The following is a 19,515-nucleotide window of genomic DNA, read 5'->3' on the forward strand; positions in this document are numbered from 1 at the left end:
GATACTATGATGTGGTCACGAAAGAACTGGTTGCAAAAATTTTATTTTGATATCATATACGTGGATTTCAGGAAAGCTTTTGAATCTGTTGCACATGGAAGACTACTGCAAAATATTGGAGCAGTATGGCATTAAGGGCAAGTTGCTACAATTAATAAAAGGGTGGTTGATCAATGGATACTGCTCTAAGTGGTGTTTTAATGTTATTAGTGATGTCCCTCAGGGTTGGGTGTATATATTTATCAGTGATATTGATGAAGGTATATCAAGCTTAATGTCAAAGTTTGCAGATGATACGAAGGTTGGCAGGGTTGTTAATAACAATAATAACAGTATGCTGCTGCAACTGGATCTGGAAAAGTTGGGCAGATGTGCTGAGAAGTGGCAACTGGAGTTGACATTGACAGATGAAAAGTACTTTATATGGGTAGTATAACCCCGGAGAAATGTATCAATTGGGTGGTGTTACACTCAGGGTGTAGTGGAGAATGAAAGAGACCTGGGGGTAATTGTGCACTCAGATATGAAGTTTTCTGAGCAGTGCAGACATGCTACCAGAGTAGGTCATGGGGATTTGTCAATGATGTACAGGAACTTTGCGAGCAGGGATAAGGAGGTGATTATCCCCTTGTATAAGACAGTGATCAGGCCACACCCTGAGTACTGCACACAGGTCCGGAAACCTCATTTTAGGAAGGATGTAGAGTTGCTAGAATGAGTGCAGAGAAGGGCAACAAGACTGGTGAGAGGAACAAAGGGGTGCTCTTATGAAGAACAGTGCCAACCGAGCTAGCCAGGTGGGTAAAGTGCCTGCCTGGCAACCCAAAGGTCGCGGTTTCGAATCCCGCCTCGGGCTTGGATCAAAGTACTTCAAAAACCTTGGGAGGTGCACTATGGCCACAGAAGCCAATGTGCCAACAACTACCAAAAAAAAAAAAAAAAAAATTATGAAGAACAGCTTAAGTTCTTCAAATTGCAGCTTCTTGAGACTATACCTGCAAGATGATCTAATTGAGGTGTATAAAGACCTTGAATGGATTGAGCAGGCTCAATGCTGATGGGATTCTTCCTCTTGCTGAGATTACAAACCGAGGGGGCATAGATTCAAACTGAGGAAAGACAGTTGTAAAATAGATGTGCAGGAATTTGCCTTTAGCTAGCAGGTAGTTTTTTGCTGAAACAAACTTCCATCTGTTGTTGTTCAAGTTGATAGCTTAAATAAATTCAAGGCAAAACTAGACAAATGTTTTGGAATGAATGAATCAGTAAAAGTGAAGGGATTTTTTTTTTGGCTGATGCTGTATAAGCTTGCTTTCTTGCATCGTATGCATCTACTAATGCTAATCTTGGGATATACTACTTCATTTGCTTAATGCTGATCTCCCAATACACCCCCGCAATTTTAATCTTGTCTGACTTCATGTCTCCTTTTTCTAACACTTAGGGTCGCTGTGACAAACTATAAATACTTTGAATTGACTACTAGTTACCCTTTGACCTCATACCTCAAAGCATAAGCTCATGCAATGAAGAGCATCTCTCTCTCTACCGTCCGTATACTAACTCAACTACACTTTGGTATTTAGTAAGTTATTTTATTTTATTTCTTTTGTTTTTTATTTTTATTTTGCTGTCTCTCTTCTCTGCAGGTTCAGTCATGAAATTTACGTTAGCCATCCCCTTTCGTATAACTACTTTTGGAACTTACTTCTGCTTCCACTTAATTCACAATTCAGTATTGCTTCACCATTTCCACCACATGCTACATATATTTCATATCAGAAACAGAGGCCTTACTTCTTGCTGTATTATCTGTAGTTTCAATGGTTTACCCTTGATGAAGACGTTGAAATCATGGGATCTTCAGCATTATTTTTTATCTCCCATTTTTTATTTTTTTTATTTTTCATGTACCTTTTGGGTTTTCCGTAGTTTCAATTTCCAGTTTGTTAGCTTGCCCCAATCCCATTCCTCACTTTCTACCTGCCTATTAGTGTGTATATATATATAACACCAGTGTGTGTGTGTGTGTGTGTGTGTGTGTTAAAACAACATTTGAACAAGTTCAAGATAAGAAGTAAAGCTATGTAAATTTAAAATAATATTATGTAAAATACCATAATATGTAAAAAAATATACATATATGTATGTATATAATTTTGTTTTTATTTTTCCCAGATATCACCTTAAAGATGCTATAGTTGGTAAAATTTATTTTCTTTTGGTTCGTATAAAAATAAAGCACATGGAGATTGCTATCATAAAGCGAGAAACAACAGGCTCTGGACCAAATACTTTCAATGAAAATGAGACTATTGCTAAATATGAAATTATGGATGGTGCTCCTGTTAGAGGTATCTACACTAATTTCTTATTCACTAGTTCAAAATATTTGAATTGCAGATAACAAAGTTGATTGTTATTTTCAGTTAAAGACAATAACTATAATAGTTGTGTTTCACATGTCTTTTATTAATTGTTGTGAAAGGTAAAGGTAATTGCTTGCTAATTTTATCAAAAATAGAGTTAATAATAAAAAATGCCACCACATAAATAGAAGGCATTCTTCTCCTGCTAGTCCTCTTAAAACATTTCTTCTCAGTATCATTTATGAAAATAATAAAACAGTGGCTTTGGTTTGTTATAAACAAAACAACCCCCCCCTCCCCCACACACACACACTAAAGCAGCTCTGGTAGTGTCACATGTAATAAAATTATCCTAGAACTTCAGCTTCCTCTGAACTCTAATCATGCAGGTGCATTATTCCAAAATGTGTTTCCTGATATAAAAATAACAAAAGAAAAAAAAAAAAGGAAAAAACAAAAAACAGCAGGCTTTTTTTTTTTTTTGCAAACTGCTCAAATAATTAATACAGTATTGGTCACGTAATAGCAAAGCTCATACAACAATGGGGGGGGGGGGGGGCATTTCCCTGTTTCTTCCAGTAATTTAGTCAAAACTTCTTTAAATATAATTCAAACTACAAAATTAATGGAAGTTTATTCCAACGATTGATTAAACTTTAGCCAAATATGAATTTATGCATGTTTGTTATGTTTAGAAAGGGTAAAGATTCCGTTTAGTTTACTTAACCCTTTTAAAGCTTTATATACTTCAATTAAGTCACTTCGTACAGATGTTTAGTTTCAGAAATTGCAATTTACAGAACCCAAATCTTTCTGTAAGAATACCTCTTGTGTCCCCAGCTAGTTGCTCTTCTCTGCAACCTTCCCAAGAGATCTGTGTTGTTATGATGAGGCTTCCAAACCTGTTATCATTTGATTACATGATAAATATAAATATTTTTAAATAATTGTTTTATTACATAATGATTGTTATATTTAATTTGCATTTTTAGTAATATTAAATTATCTAAATTCATACTTATCATCCCTATCCAAGAAACTCCCTACTGAATGCTGCAACTATACTGCAGAACTCTGTGCTATCCGCATAGCCTTAAATTACACTCTCTCTCTCAACCATATTGCACAGTGTTTTATATATATATATATTTTTTTTTTTTATGAAAACCCCAAACACGAAAGGTACCAAAACCTATAGTACTTAGTACCATGCATGGGTTGAAGGAGAAGTATGGGGGGAGGAGATGCCGGAAACTTTGCTCTAGAGACTAAACATGGGTTTAACCACTTCAAGCCTCCAATAAGCAAAGTGGTGGTATTTCACCAGTTGATGAAAGTCATCTACCACCTGTTAGTGCTATCCAAGTTATACAAAGAATGATAACCCCTTACTTAGAGAGATCTGGAATACTCTAAGTTAAATGGGAAGAAAAAACAAGTTCTCTTTTGTTAGATCCCTAGTCAGGCTGGAATTGCTGCAAACAAACATGCCGACTTAGCTGTCAAAGCTGCAACTGATCCTACAGACCAGTCCTGTACTACATTTGTATCTGACTACAAGTACTTTATAAATAAATGTCTTGAACAATGGCAACACATCTAGCAGAGTCTGAACTACAATTATGGACTTCTAGCCTTTGTAAAAATAGAAAAGAAGACGTAATCTTAGCCAGAACTCGTATAGGTCACACTCACCTCACGCATCTATCTGCTTACAGGAAATGATCCCCCGCAGTATGCACACTGCTCACAACCCCTTACAGTGAAACCTATACTCCTTGAATGTAACTTGTTCAGCAAGGCCCGACGAATGTATTTATAAATGATATTGATGATGGTATATCAGGTTTAATGTCCAAGTTTGCAGACGATATGAAGGTTGACAGAGTTGTTAATGACACTAATGACAGTACACTGCTGCAACAGGATCTAGAAAAGTTGAGCAGATGGGCTGAGAGATGGCAAATGAAGTTTAACATTGACAAATGTAAAGTACTACATATAGGAAGCAGTAATCCCAGAATAACTTATCAATTCTGTGGTATCACACTGACAGTGGTAGAGAATGAAAAGGACCTGGAGTAATTGTGCAGGCAGATATGAAGTTTCCTGAGCAGTGCAGACAGTCTGCAAGAGTAGCTCATGGTGCTTTGTCAATGATATACAGGAATTTTTCTAGCAGGGATAAGGAGGTGATTATCCCCTTGTGTAAGGCAGTGGTCAGACCACACCTTGAGTACTGTATACAGATCTGGAGACCTCATTTTAAGAATGATGTAGAGCTGTTGGAACGAGTACAGAGAAGGGTAACAAGATTAGTGAATGGAACAAAGGATTGCTCTTACGAAGAAAGGCTTAAGTTTTGCAAATTACAGTGTCTGGAGACTAGGCATTGGCGAGGTGATCTGATAGAGGTGTATAAGGCTTTGAATGGCTTGAGCATGCTCAATGCTGATGGGATTCTTCCTCTTGCTCAGAATAATCACCTGAGAGGGCATAAATTCAAATTGAGGAAAGACGGTTGTAGGATAGATGTGCGGAAGTTTGCCTTTAGCCAGCGGGTGGTTGATTGCTGGAACAAACTTCCATCTGTCATAGAAGTTGATAGCTTAAATAGAACATTTGGAGCGGATGGGTGAAATAAGGTTTTTTTTTTTTTTTTTGGCTGAAGCTATATAAGCTTGCTTTCTTGCATCATGTGCCTTTGCTAATTCTAATTTGTGATGCTAGTCATTAATGTAACATACCATCATGAAGGCCTCCGTAGCCGAGTGGTCAGGAGCGGCAGTGCAGTAGCACACGCTGTTTGAGTAGACCGGGGTTCAAGACCCTGACTGCTGAATACGGTCGATCTGCCAACCCACATTGGACCAGCGTGGCAGATTGTGGTCCATTTCCCTCAGCCTGAATTGTTGAGGAGGCTTCCATCCTGTAGTGGGTTGATAATGGCTGCACTTTACTTTTTTTTTTTACCATCACAAAAAAGGGTTAGAAATGTGAAATTCCTAGGTGATGCACTTTCTTTGAACACCAGTGTATATACTCATATATATGAAATCTTATATTATAGTATTTTATATTATACAAAGGATGTTCATGGCCTGAGTACGAAGGGTTTGTTACTTTTCATATAGTCCCCCTTGGAGTCGAGCACTATTGCCACCAGTGCAGGAATACATCTACTGCAGCAGTGATGCCACTATTGATGAGAAAATGGATACCAGCTAGGTATTTTTTTTTTTTTTTTTTTTTTTTTTTTTTCAAATTAGGAAATAGGTAAATGTTCGATGGTGCAGGATCTTGTAAATATGGGAGATGGTCCAAGATTTCAAAACACACTCATACAGCGCAGCCATATCAATTACGGACTTGTGAACAGGTGAATTGTCCTGGTGGAACAAAGCTCGTTTGCTGAGTTTTTCTCAGTATTTGTCTTTGATGTTTTCATGCAGGCACCTCACGTAGTCTATGTAATATCCCCCTGTGACTGTCTGTCGTTTCCTTTCCAAAAGTAATCCACTAGCAACACTCCATCTGCATCCTAAAAAAAACTGGTGCCATCACCTTACCAGCAGAAGGAATCAACTTTGCTTTCTTTGGTGGGGATTAAGAGCAGATTTCCTGAAAGATGTAACTACTGTGACCAGCATGTTACAATTGATTGTCAGCAGCGACTCTTTTTGTATTAAGAATCTACAGATAGAACTGCGAGGTGAAAGTGATCACATTGTATTGATGTTGGAAATACTTTACTTTTTTTTTTCATCTACAGCTTATGCCTACAGCTTTATGTAGACATAAGCTCTTTGTTTGCTTTGTTAAGCTACAGTGGTCTCAGACAGTTTTTAATTCTGTGCATTTGGGCCAACTTTATCATGTTACCAGTAGTGAATTCAAAGTGAGAAGCATTCATGGTAGTAATCATACAAGCTACTAGTCTTTTCATACCAAGAAATAGTGGTCACAGCTTCAACCTAAATGGATGTCAAATGGACTGATGAGATTTTTCGGTAGAGAAGAAAAATATGTGAGATGCTTATAAATTATCAGATGATACGGACACCTACAGTTGATATAAACTAGCATTCAATCAGTTTACAAATGTGGTTAGGCAAGCTGAGGCAGATTACAAACATTATTATGAATTATTCAGTTTAATTATAAATGTATAGTATTTATTATTCTCATTAGTGCTCTCTTGTACATACATGTATCTATCTTCAAGCAACACCACATTTACAAATCTTCCATAAGACTTGTAAATGTGTTTGTGGACTTCTAGAGTTTACTTATGTAAACTCTAGGAGCGGGATGAATCAGATTGGTCCACTTGATGTTGGTGGTTTGACAGTTGATGAGCCTGCTCAGATAACTGACAAACTGAATGAGTATTTTGTTTAATGTTGTATATGTTTAATGTTGGCAAGGGCTTTATACACCTTAGTCAGATCACCTTGCAGATACATGGAAGACTGCTGTACAAACTAGAGTGGTATGCCATTAAGGGCAAGTTACTGCAATGGATAAAGGGATGGTTGAGTGGGAGATGACAGAGAATGGTAATAAATGGACACTGCTCTATGTCAACTAATGTTATTAGTGGAGTCCCTCAGGGTTTGGTTCTGAGTCCATTGTTGTTTTGTGTATTTATTAGTCATATTGATGAAGGTATATCAGGCTTAATGTCCAAGTTTACAGATGATAGAAAGGTTGTTAATGGTAGTAAAGACAGTATGTTACTGCAACAGGATCTAGAAAATTAGTAGATGAGCTGAGAAGTGGCAACTGAAGTTTAATGTTGGCAAATGCAAAGTGCTCCATATGGGTAGCAGTAACCCAAGAGAAATATACCAGCTGTGGAGAATGAAAAAGACCCGGGGTTAATTGTGCAGTTGGATATGAAGTTCTGTGAGCAGTCCAGAGCAGGTCACGGAGTTTTGTCAATGATATATAGGAATGTTGCTCGCAGAGACCAGGAGGTGATTATACCTTTGTATAAGACAATGGTGAGGCCACACCTTGAGTACTGCGTACAGGTCTGGAGGCCTCATTTTAGGAAGGATGTAGAGTTGCTAGAACAAGTACAGAGAAAGGCAGCAAGATTAGTGAGAGGAACAAAGAGGTTTCTCTTACCAGGAGCGGATTAAATTCTGTCAGTTGCAGCATCTGGAGACTAGGCACCTGCGAGGTGATCTGATTGAGGTGTACAAAGCCTTGAATGGTTTGAGCAGGCTCAATGCTGATGGGATACTTCCACTTGCTGAGATTAAGAACCTGCAGGGGCATAGATTTAAATTGAGGAAAGACAGTTGTAGAATAGATGCCTGAAGTTTGCTTTTAGCCAGTGGGTAGTTGATTGCTGGAACAGAGTTCCACCTGTTGTTGTGGAAGTTGATAGCTTAAATAAATTTAAGGCTGAACTAGACAAACATTTGGAGTGACTGCGGATGGGTGAAATGGAAAGGTTTTTTTTTTTTTTTTTCTGGCTGACACTCTATAAGCTTGTTTCCTTGCATCATATGCCTCAACTAATGTTAATACATCAGAAGCATGCACAGACTGTATAAAAAACATTGAAAATATGTTTAGTCTATGAATTTCTTTTTTACATGCAAATTTTATGGAGAAAAAAAATTGGTCAGTTTCTATTTGTCAGATTTTAATAAAATTTGGAATGGTTTGACAAATATTTTTGTGGGATTTTTCAGTGATATACATTAACCAACAACCCACATTGGAATGCATAGTGTACATTTTATAATTGTACATCCTATTTCTAGCCTTGCTGATCATTAAGAACTCTCACTTCAAAAAACCATTATATACATGGACTCTTTCAGTGCTGTCTGTACTCTTTGATGTGCATACTCTTCCAGTCCATGGCCTGGAAGCATTCTTCAGTGCCATACTGTTGTTCATTTGTTTTTGCAGAAAATTCAAACCTTATTAATACAGCTACTATAATCAACTAATCAGATTTTGCTGGATCTCTAGTCATAGAAAAATCCCAGTAAGTGAATGCACTGATTATAATGCCAAAAATGCTGATGATCTGATTTTGCCACTCTTTAAGATTCCATACACTTGACTACTTTCGACTGAAAAAACTTTCAAGCCTAGGGGGGGTTGATAGCATTTACCCAATAATCTTAAGGGAATCAGCAAGTGAGTGCATTGAACCGTTGAGGCTAATTATGAGAGCCTAATGACTAATGACTCTGATGAGTATAATAAGGAACTGTACAGGGAAATAGAGTGGGCCAGTAAATCAGAGTGTCTTATAATGGGAGATTTTAATTTCCCAGATATTGACTGGAATTTGGGGGCTGGTTACTCACACACTAGCAGGGCTTTTGTGGATTTATTGGATGATTGTTTTCTACATCAGCATGTTCGGGAGGCAACTAGAGGGAGTAATACTCTCGATTTGATTATCAGCAGTGATTCTTCATGCATTAAGAATCTGCAGATAAATGAACCACTAGGTGGCAGTGATCACAGTGTGCTGAAGTGGGATTTACTCAAAGAGGTAACTACCATTAGGGGTAAAGGGAAGGGTTATTGCTTCCGTAAAGGCGACTACAATGGACTGAGACAGTATTTAAATTCTATACAGTGGGACCAACTGATGATGTTACCAACAGCAAATTCAAAATGGGAAGCATTCAAAGAACTTATCTTGGAAGCTACTAGGCTTTACATACCAACTAAGAAATATTGTTCAAGGTTTAGGCCAAAATGGATGTCAGAAGAACTAATGAGGCATATGGCAGAGAAGAAAAATGCATGGGATACTTACAAATTAACACATGACACAGAAGCCTATGATAGATACAAGTTGATATGCAACCAAGTTACAAAGGAGGTTAGGCAGGCGAAGGCAGATTACGAGAAATCCTTGGCAAGGGATGCAAAGAAAAACAGCAAAGAGTTCTTTACTTATGTAAACTCTAGAAGGAAGGGGATGAATCAGATTGGTCCACTTGATATTGATGGGTCAAGTGTTGATGATCCTGCTCAGGTAGCTAACAAACAAAATGAATATTTTGCATCGACATTCACACATGAGGAGTTATTCAGCGAGGGGAATGCCAGAGGTGTATTCAACTCTAGCAGTAAGCTACAGAATCTTGAAATAACTGGGAGTAAAGTGGAGGAGAAACTGTTGAAGATAAACACAAGAAAGGCACCCGGGGGGGATGGGATCTATCCAGTTATATTAAAGGAGGCAGCAAAGGAAGTAAGCAAACCCTTAGCCATAATTATGAGAGCTTCCTTGGACTCAGGGGAGGTACCCATAGACTGGAAATGTGCAAATGTGACCCCAATTCACAAAGGAGGATCAAAGGCTGACACAAGTAATTATAGACCTGTGAGCTTAACTTCTGTTCCAGGAAAATTAATGGAGGCACTGGTTAAAGAAGCACTGCATGATCATTTAGACAAGACTTCAGTTATAGCTCAGACACAGCATGGTTTTGTTAAGGGGAAGTCTTGCCTGACCAACTTGATTGGATACTATGATGCAGTCACAAAAGAACTGGATGCAGGGAATAACTTTGATATTATATACTTGGATCTTAGAAAGGCTTTTGATACTGTTGCACATGGAAGACTGCTACACAAATTGGAGCAGTGTGACATTGGAGGCAAATTGCTGCTATGGATAAAGGGGTGGTTGAGGGAGAGAAGACAGAGAGTGGTAATCAATGGACACTGCTCATCGTGGACTGATGTTATTAGTGGAGTCCCTCAGAGCTCAGTGTTGGGTCCATTATTGTTTTCTGTATTTATAAATGATATTGATGATGGTATATCAGGCTTAATGTCCAAGTTTGCAGACGATACAAAGGTTGGCAGGGTTGTCAAGGACACTACTGACACTATGCTGCTGCAACAGAATCTGGAAAGGTTGAGCAGATGGGCTGAGAGGTGGCAAATGAAGTTTAACATTGACAAATGTAAAGTACTACACATGGGAATCAGCAACCCCAGAGCAACGTATCAACTCTGTGGTACTACACTGACAGTGGTAGAGAATGAAAGGGACTTGGGGGTGGTTGTGCAGGCAGATATGTAGTTCTCTGAGCAGTGCAGACAGGCTGCAAGGGTAGCTCATGGAGTATTGTCAATGATATACAGGAATTTTTCCAGCAGGGATAAGGAGGTGATTATTCCATTGTATAAGGCGATGGTCAGGCCACACCTAGAGTACTGTATACAGGTCTGGAGGCCTCATTTCAAGAAGGAGGTAGAGCTGCTGGAACGAGTACAGAGGAGGGCAACAAGATTAGTGAATGGAACAAAGGGGTGCTCTTACGAAGAAAGGCTTAAGTTTTGCAAATTACAGTGTCTGGAGACTAGGCACCAGCGAGGTGATCTGATAGAGGTGTATAAAGCCTTGAATGGTTTAAGCATGCTCAATGCTGATGGGATTCTTCGTCTAGCTCAGAAAAATCACCTGAGAGGGCATAAATTCAAATTGAGGAAAGACAGATGTAGGATAGACGTGCGGAAATTTGCCTTTAGCCAGCGGGTGGTTGGTTGGTGGAACAGACTTCCATCCCTTGTGGTGGAGGTTGATAGCCTAAATAAGTTTAAGGCTCAGCTGGACAGGTATTTTGAACGAACAGAGGGGTGAAGTGGAAGTGGTTTTTTTTTTTTTTTTTTTTGGCTGATGCTGCATAAGCTTGCTTTCTTGCATCAAATGCCTCTACTAATGCTAATGCTAATGTGGAAAGGACTGTTAAAGATGAGAACCAAGGAATGTTGCTATAAAAAAGATGCATAAATTTATACAATGCAAGGCTCTGCACCTGTTTACAGTAATCTCATTAAATTTAAACTTCAGGTGGCAGCGCACTTAACACAATTAAAGATAAAATGAGATAAACATGTGTGAGGTAATTTTAGGCATATACTACAATTTTGCCAAGAGAATAAAGAGGTAATTACCCTATCATAGAAATCAATGACTGCACCACATTTTGAATGCTGGATACAAGTCTGAAAGATTCATTCGGGAAAGATCTTGACTTGCTTCAAAGGGCACAAAGGCCAAGGTGTGGATGCCAAGATACAATCTTAAAGAAAGACTGAAATTCTGTAAGTAGCAATGTGGTTGTTGTTCTTAGTTTACTGATGAACTGGAGTGAATATCATGATATTTACTGTTTATAACCTGTAAATAGTTCTGCCCTGCCTCTCCTAAGAGGTAAAGACTGACTTTTGCCCTCTTTGATAGTTTATTATTAAATGACAAACTGTCAGTTGGGTTTGAAAATTTTTCCACTGTGAAGAGTTATCCTTTGTGAGAAGGTAGCTGTAACTTACACACACACACACACACACACACACACACACACACACGATTCAGAACAACACAAACTTCTTTTCTATTTAATTTTAAACTATATAACCATTATTCAGGTTTTTTGTTTAATTTGAGATTTTTCAGAGTCTATGCTTTCTAGAGTAATGATGAACCATTCTTTAAATGTCAATTTAATCAAGGATTTATAGTACAGTGGGGCCTCGACTTACGATGACATCGACATCTGATATTCTCAGGAACCGATATACCTTCTACATGATCGTTTATTTTAAGAACCAATGATATTTGCAGGTACCAATAGCTTTCCGATATAGCTGGAATAATACATGGGTGGAAATTTTCAGATGTGTGCCACATGGAACATCACTTGTACGATTATTCTCAACCAATTAGCATCTTTTTTATTGTTCATCAAAGTTATTGTTCAATGTGTGGTGCGCAGAACATCCACTCTTACGATTTTTTCAGATCTATGACGATCTGAAACTTAAAGCTCCATCAACCAGTGGCAGTGCTGTGCGCTTTGAAGACTTTTGAAGCATTCAAACCAGCAGAGGCTGGTTTGAGTGCTTCAAAAGGTTTTTAACATTGACGAAACCAGCCTCTTTTGAAAGTGAATGTCCAGGAGAATGTATATCATTGAGGATTAGCATTAGTAGAAACATATATGCAAGAAAGCAAGCTTATGCAGCATCAGCCAAAAAAAAAAAAAAAAACCCACTTCCACTTCACCCCTCCGTTCGTTCGAAATACCTGTCTAGCTGAGCCTTAAATTTATTTAGGCTATCAACTTCCACGACAAGGGATGGAAGTCTGTTCCACCAACAAACTACCCACTGGCTAAAGGCAAATTTCCGCACATCTATCCTACATCTGTCTTTTCTCAATTTGAATTTTTGCCCTCTCAGGTAATTATTCTGAGCAAGAGGAAGAATCCCATCAGCATTGAGCATGCTCAAACCATTCAAGGCTTTATACACCTCTATCAGATCACCTCGCTGGTGCCTAGACTCCAGACACTGTAATTTGCAAAACTTAAGCCTTTCTTCGTAAGAGTACCCCTTTGTTCCATTCACTAATCTTGTTGCCCTTCTCTGTACTCATTCCAGCAGCTCTACATCCTTCTTGAAATGAGGCCTCCAGACCTGTATACAGTGTACTCAAGGTGTGGCCTGACCACTGCCTTATACAAGGGAATAATCACCTCCTTATCCCTGCTAGAAAAATTCCTGTATATCATTGACAAGACACAATGAGCTACTCTTGCAGCCCATCTGCACTGCTCAGAGAACTTCATATCTGCCTGCACAATTACCCCCAGGTCCTTTTCATTCTCTACCACTGTCAATGTAGTACCACAGAGTTGATACGTTGCTCTGGGGTTGCTGTTTCCCATATGTAGTACTTTACATTTGTCAAGGTTAAACTTCATTTGCCACCTCTCAGCCCATCTGCTCAACCTTTCCAGATCCTGTTGCAGCAGCATAGTGTCAGTAGTGTCCTTGACAACCCTGTCAACCTTTGTATCGTCTGCAAACTTGGACATTAAGCTTGATATACCATCATCAATATCATTTATAAATACAAAAAACAATAATGGACCCAACACTGAACCCTGAGGGACTACACTAATAACATTAGTCCACGATGAGCAGTGTTCATTGATTACCACTCTCTGTCTTCTCCCCCTCAACCACCCCTTTATCCATAGCAGCAATTTGCCTCCAATGCCACACTGCTCCAATTTGTGCAGCAGTCTTCCATGTGCAACAGTATCAAAAGCCTTTCTAAGATCCAAGTATATAATATCAAAGTTATTCCATGCATCCAGTTCTTTTGTGACTGCATCATAGTATCTAATCAAATTGGTCAGGCAAGACTTCCTCTTAACAAAACCATGCTGTGTCCGAGCTATAACTAAAGTCTTGTCTAGGTGATCCTGCAGTGCTTCTTTAACCAGTGCCTCCATTAATTTTCCTGGAACAGAAGTTAAACTCACAGGTCTATAATTACTTGTGTTGGCCTTTGAACCTCCTTTGTGAATTGGGGTCACATTTGCACATCTCCAGTCTGTGGGTACCTCCCCCGAGTCAAGGAATCTCTCATAATTATGGCTAAGGGTTTGCTTACTTCCTTCGCTGCCTCCTTCAATATAACTGGATAGATCCCATCCACTCCAGGTGCCTTTCTTGTGTTTATCTTCAACAATTTCTCCTCAACTTTACTCTCAGTTATTACAAGATTATCTAGCTTATTGCCAGAGTTGAATACACCTCTGGCATTACCCTCACTGAATAACTCCTCATGTGTGAATGTCAATACAAAATATTCATTTAGTTTGTTTGCTACCTGAGCAGGATCATCAGCAGTTGACCCATCGATATCAAGTGGACCAATCTGATTCATCCCCTTCCTTCTAGAGTTTACATAAGTAAAGAATTCTTTGCTGTTTTTCTTTGCATCCCTTGCCAAAGATTTTTCGCAATCTGCCTTTGCCTGCCTAACCTCCCCCATAGCCGAGTGGTCAGGAGCGAGAGTGCACACGCTCTTTGAGTAGACCGGGGTTCAAGCCCCTGACAGCTGAATACGATCGATCTGCCAACTCGCACTGGACCAGCGTGGTAGATTATGGTCCATTTCCCTCAGCATGAATTGTTGAGGAGGCTTCCATCCTGCAGTGGGTTGATAATGGCTGCACTTTTTTTTTACAGATCAACTTGTATCTATCTTAGGCTTCTGTGTCACTTGTTAATTTATATGTATCCCATGCATTTTTCTTCTCTGTCATATGTCTCATTAGTTCATCTGACATCCATTTAGGCCTAAACCTTGAACAATATTTCGTAGTTGGTATGAAAAGCCTAGTAGCTTCCAAGATAAGTCCTTTGAATGCTTTCCATTTTGAATTTGCTGTTGGTAACATCTTCAGTTGGTCCCACTGTATAGAATTTAAATACTGTCTCAGACCATCGTAGTAGCCTTTACGAAAGCAATAACCCTTCCCTTTACCCCTGATGGTAGTTAACTCTTTGAGTAAATCCCACTAAAGCACACTGTGATCACAGCCACCTAGTGGTTCCTTTATCTGCAGATTCTTAATGCATGAAGAATCACTACTGATAATCAAATCAGAGTATTACTCCCTCTAGTTGCCTCCCGAACATGCTGATGTAGAAAACAATCATCCAATAAATCCACAAAAGCCTTGCTAGTGTGTGAGTGACCAACCCACAAATTCCAGTCAATATCTGGGAAATTAAAATCCCCCATTATGAGACTCTCTGATGTACTGGCCCACTATTTCCCTGTACAGTTTCTTATTATACACATTAGAGTCATTAGGCCTATAGCACACTCCTACTCTCAATTTTGATCTCCCAATGTCACACCAAACTGACTCGACTCTGCACTGTCCAGCAATGTCGACTGGCTTCACTTCCTTGGATTTTATGTGTTTCTTAACTAATAGCATAATCCCTCCTCCCTTCCTATCCTGTCTATCCTTTCTGTAGACGTTGTACTCCCCAAATTCAGTTCTGCATTCCTTATATCTGTGTGACACCACGTCTCTGATATCCCAACAATATCCGCCTTTGATACTTTGAGCAATACCTCAAATTCATCAAATTTATTTACCAAACTCCTAGCACTGGTGTACATGCAAGTATACATGCACCTGTTTCTATTCTTAGCTACCCTAATACAACCCATGTGTTTACTTGTACCGCAATGACTACCAGCAGTCTCTGAAATATCCTGCATCTTGTTTTTCAGGCTTCTGCTCATTCCAATAGAAGCAGTGATAGAATCATTTTCACCTCTGCCAGTGGCTACTATTAGTTTTTGTATCCCCCCCAATCTAGCAGTTTTCCGACCCACGTAACACTGCCTCGATAGCATCAGCAAATATTCTTGCACCCTTTCTATTTAAGTGTATCCCATCCCTGTAGAAGAAGTCCCTCCTGTGAACAAGTACAGTCCATGCTGAAAAAAATTCTACCCCTTGAGCCTTGCACAATCTTTCCAGGGCCGAATTGATCGACAAGGCTCTCATCATATACTCCCTCCTATCGTGTCTGGGCAGAACTGCAGACACTTTCAAATTCAACCCTAATTCACGGATTTTTTTCAACAGTGATCTGTACTTGTTAAGTAATTCTGCCAGTCTCCTACTCTTGATATCATTAGTGCCAACGTGTACAACTATATCACCTTTTTTTGTGCCCTTAAAAGATGATATCCGGTGGGATGAGGCTAATTTACTTGGAAATAAGTAAACATGAGAGTTAGCCTATGAAAGATAGGCTCACTCTCCTGTTGGGTACCAATGCCTCTTGGATTTTATGCTGAAGCCTTTGCTTGTGTATCACTCTAATACCCCCAGACCCATAACTTGAAATTATGGCCCCTATTTCTAGAATCATTTATAACCGTGAAAATTTCGTCCTTATTCATTTTGCTTATGCCTCTCAGAGCCTTAAACACCTCAATCAAGTCTCTTCTAAGGTGCCTAGATTCCAAGCTCTGCAATCCACATATTCAATGTCTTTCCTCATATGGACGCTCTTTTGCCAATCTCACTGGACAAGTTACCCGTCTTTGGACCATTTCAAGAAGCAATATCTTTCTTTAGGTGCGGTCTCCATACTTGAACACAGTATTTCAAGTGTGGTCTAACGATAGCCTTATATAATGGGATTATGATATCCTTATCTCTACTAGTGATTGTTCGATAAATCATCAATAGGACACCATGGGCCTGGCCCTCCTTGCAACCAGTCTACAATGCTCGGGGAACTTCATATCTGACTGTATCATAATACCCAAGTCCCTTTCCTCCACTACCTGCTTTAGTTCACCAAGTGCATAAGTTATTTTGGGGTTACTGTTCCTCAGGTGCAATACCTTACACTTTGCTGAATTAAAGCATAGCTGCCATTTTTCTGACCATCCCTGAAGTCTATCTAGGTCATTCTGAAGAAGCTCTTCTTGGCAGCAATCATTAACTACTCTACCAATCTTTACATCATCTGCAAATTTAGACATCATGCCCTCTCGCTTTCATCAATGTCATTTATGAAAATCAAAAACAACAATTGTCCTAATACTGATCCTTGGGGAACCCTACTTCTTACATCAACCCAATCTGAGGAATAGCCATTTATCACAACCCTCTGCCTCCTGCCCTGAAGCCATCCTTCTATCCATTTAAGGATTTTCCCAGTGATTCCAACCTGTGTCAGCTTATAAAGTAACTGTTCATGTGAGAATGAGTCAAAAGCTTTGCTGAAATCCAAATAAACAATGTTGAAATTATTCCCTAAGTCCAGCTCTTGAGTGACCCTGTCAAAATAGCTAACCAGATTAGTTAAACATGATTTTCTCTTTACAAACCCATGCTGAGTATACTTCAGAATTCAATTTCTATCTAAGTGATCCTGAATCATAGTCTCCATGATTTTCTCTACTACCGAAGTTAGACTAACTGGTCGGTAATTTCCTACTACACTCTTCGAACCTCCCTTATGTACTGGAGATACACTGGCACTTTTCCAATCCAACGGAATCATCCCCGAGTCCAGTGCACACTCCTACTCTCAATTTTGATCTCCCAATGTTTATGTCACACCAAACTGACTCCACACTGCACTGTCCAGCGATGTCGACTGGCTTCACTTCCTTGGTTTTTATGTGTTTCTTAACTAATAGCATAACCCCTCCCCCCTTCCTATCCTGTCTATCCTTTCTGTAGACGTTGTACTCCCCAAATTGCAGTTCTGCATCCCTTATATCTGTGTGACACCACGTCTCTGATATCCCAACAATATCTGCCTTCGATGTTTTGAGCAATACCTCAAATTCATCATTAATTAATATCATTAATGAAAATTAAAATGCAGCATTGGCTTTAGCTTAGCTCCAGAATTGTGCTCCAGCACAGAATTCTAAGAGACCACATTTATTACCTTTTTCTTCTGCCATTTCAGCAGAAGAAAAAGTTCCTTTATGCACTTATGCCACAAAATGTGGTAAAATACTATAAAATTACTATTTATAATTCTTCTGATCTTGTGTGGTCATCCATGAGTATGAACATAAATTTAAATATACGTTGAATTGAATTAAATTGCTTATTTCTTTCCTTATGGTATACCTTGTTTTTTTCCAGGGGAGTCTATTCCAATCAGATTGTTTCTAGCTGGTTATGAACTTACTCCTACAATGAAAGATATTAATAAGAAGTTTTCAGTTCGATATTATTTGAATCTTGTATTAGTAGATGAAGAAGAGAGGCGATACTTTAAGCAACAGGTATGTTTTTGTAGATTTGCGAATCTAGAAAATAAGGGCCTCTTCTTGTGATCAACATTTTCCCATGCTAGATTAATGGCTACATAACTGGCTGTTGGAAAATTAAAGATGTGTAATGTTGGTGTTAAATTCTTATACAGGATGTGCCAAAAGTTAGATTGCACATTTAAAATAATATATCTTGAAAAATGTAATATGCATCAGGGAAATAACCCAAGATAATAATAATAAAATTCTTTATTCATAGAAATGTACGGCACGATTCCCGCTACAGGCAACCAGATGAATCTAACAATTATTCGGTACATAGAAAACTGTGGGTACACAGCAAATACATAAAATACATAGAAAGTGCTAATAGATTATACAGAGCTTATATTGCATTATATAGATTTTATAGTTATTATAATAGATTATACAGAACTTATATTGCATTATATAGCTTTTATCATTATTATATACATGCTACAACACATTGAGACAGTCTGGAAATTTTCACTGGGAGTTATGACTAGTTCCGCTGACAATTGGCCGCCGTAGCCTAGTGGTCAGGCGCGTGGGTGCATAAGTACACGTGCCTTGAGTGACCAGGGTTCAAGCCTGTGACTGCTGAATACGATGCTGTTTCTTGTATTCTGTCTATCTTGTGAACTCCTCTGACTATTTGGTCATCCCAGAGTATAAACAGAAAATATAATTGCAGGAATGCTGACTGCACTTGACTATGGATTTGCCCTTTTCTGCTCTGTAGGCAGAATCTCTGGACCACACATCCATATCAATGTTTGCGCGCCGATGATGCTGTTCGGAAAGTGCCACTTAAAGGTAGAGAGCTTCTGTAGGTTAAAACAGGGCACTGGACGGTTTCTGAAGATAGAAGTTTTATAGTAAAACTTCAATACAAACATTTGAGAGTGGCAATCATTCAAAGAGGGCGAACAAAGCATTCTGATTTACAGTCACTCTCAAAATGTGCAGTCTGTTAAATATAGGTGCAACATCTGAAATTCAGTAACCTAGAGATTTTCTAGTTTTTTTTGATCTTACTGGTGTTGGACAACCAATCACAAAATTTTCAAAATTCAAGCGCAGATAAAGGGATAGGGAATGGCTGCATGGCATCTACTTTTTTAATAATTTTTCTAGCTGATTAACATAATTTAAATAATTTTAATTTAAAATTCATTTAATTTTAATTTAAGTTTAAATTAAATTATTAACTGTGTTATTTTATTCTTATTCTGTTATCCCTTTGACTATTAATCAAAATTTGTAAATGAAAAACCTAGCACCGTGAAGCTATCGAAACAGTCCTTTACAAAATTGCTTTGGTGACATTTCATTAAAAATATAAAATAAGGAGAGGGGAAAAATTAATAATCAGGAACAAAATATTGCACAGGATATACTACCAGCTGAAGATGACACTCCTCTCTCTCCCACCCACCTCCACATACAGGACTAAAAGAAAAGGCTTAGACTTGTATTATTTTCTTGTGA

General features: G+C 38.6%; 1 protein-coding gene across 1 annotated transcript in view; it reads left to right on the forward strand.

Moving 5' to 3' along the window:
• LOC150081148 (vacuolar protein sorting-associated protein 26B-like) overlaps positions 1-19,515 on the forward strand; it is a 202,775-nt gene that overhangs the window by 167,465 nt on the left and 15,795 nt on the right. Inside the window, exons 7-8 of the mRNA XM_090380943.1 lie at positions 2,179-2,354; positions 17,873-18,015. Coding sequence (XP_090237069.1) covers positions 2,179-2,354; positions 17,873-18,015 — 319 coding nt within the window. The remainder of the gene's footprint in view (positions 1-2,178; positions 2,355-17,872; positions 18,016-19,515) is intronic.

Source organism: Mastigoproctus giganteus, chromosome 9 (assembly GCF_048544385.1).
Source record: "Mastigoproctus giganteus isolate SK-2022 chromosome 9, ASM4854438v1, whole genome shotgun sequence".
Taxonomy (NCBI): Eukaryota; Metazoa; Arthropoda; class Arachnida; order Uropygi; family Thelyphonidae; genus Mastigoproctus; species Mastigoproctus giganteus.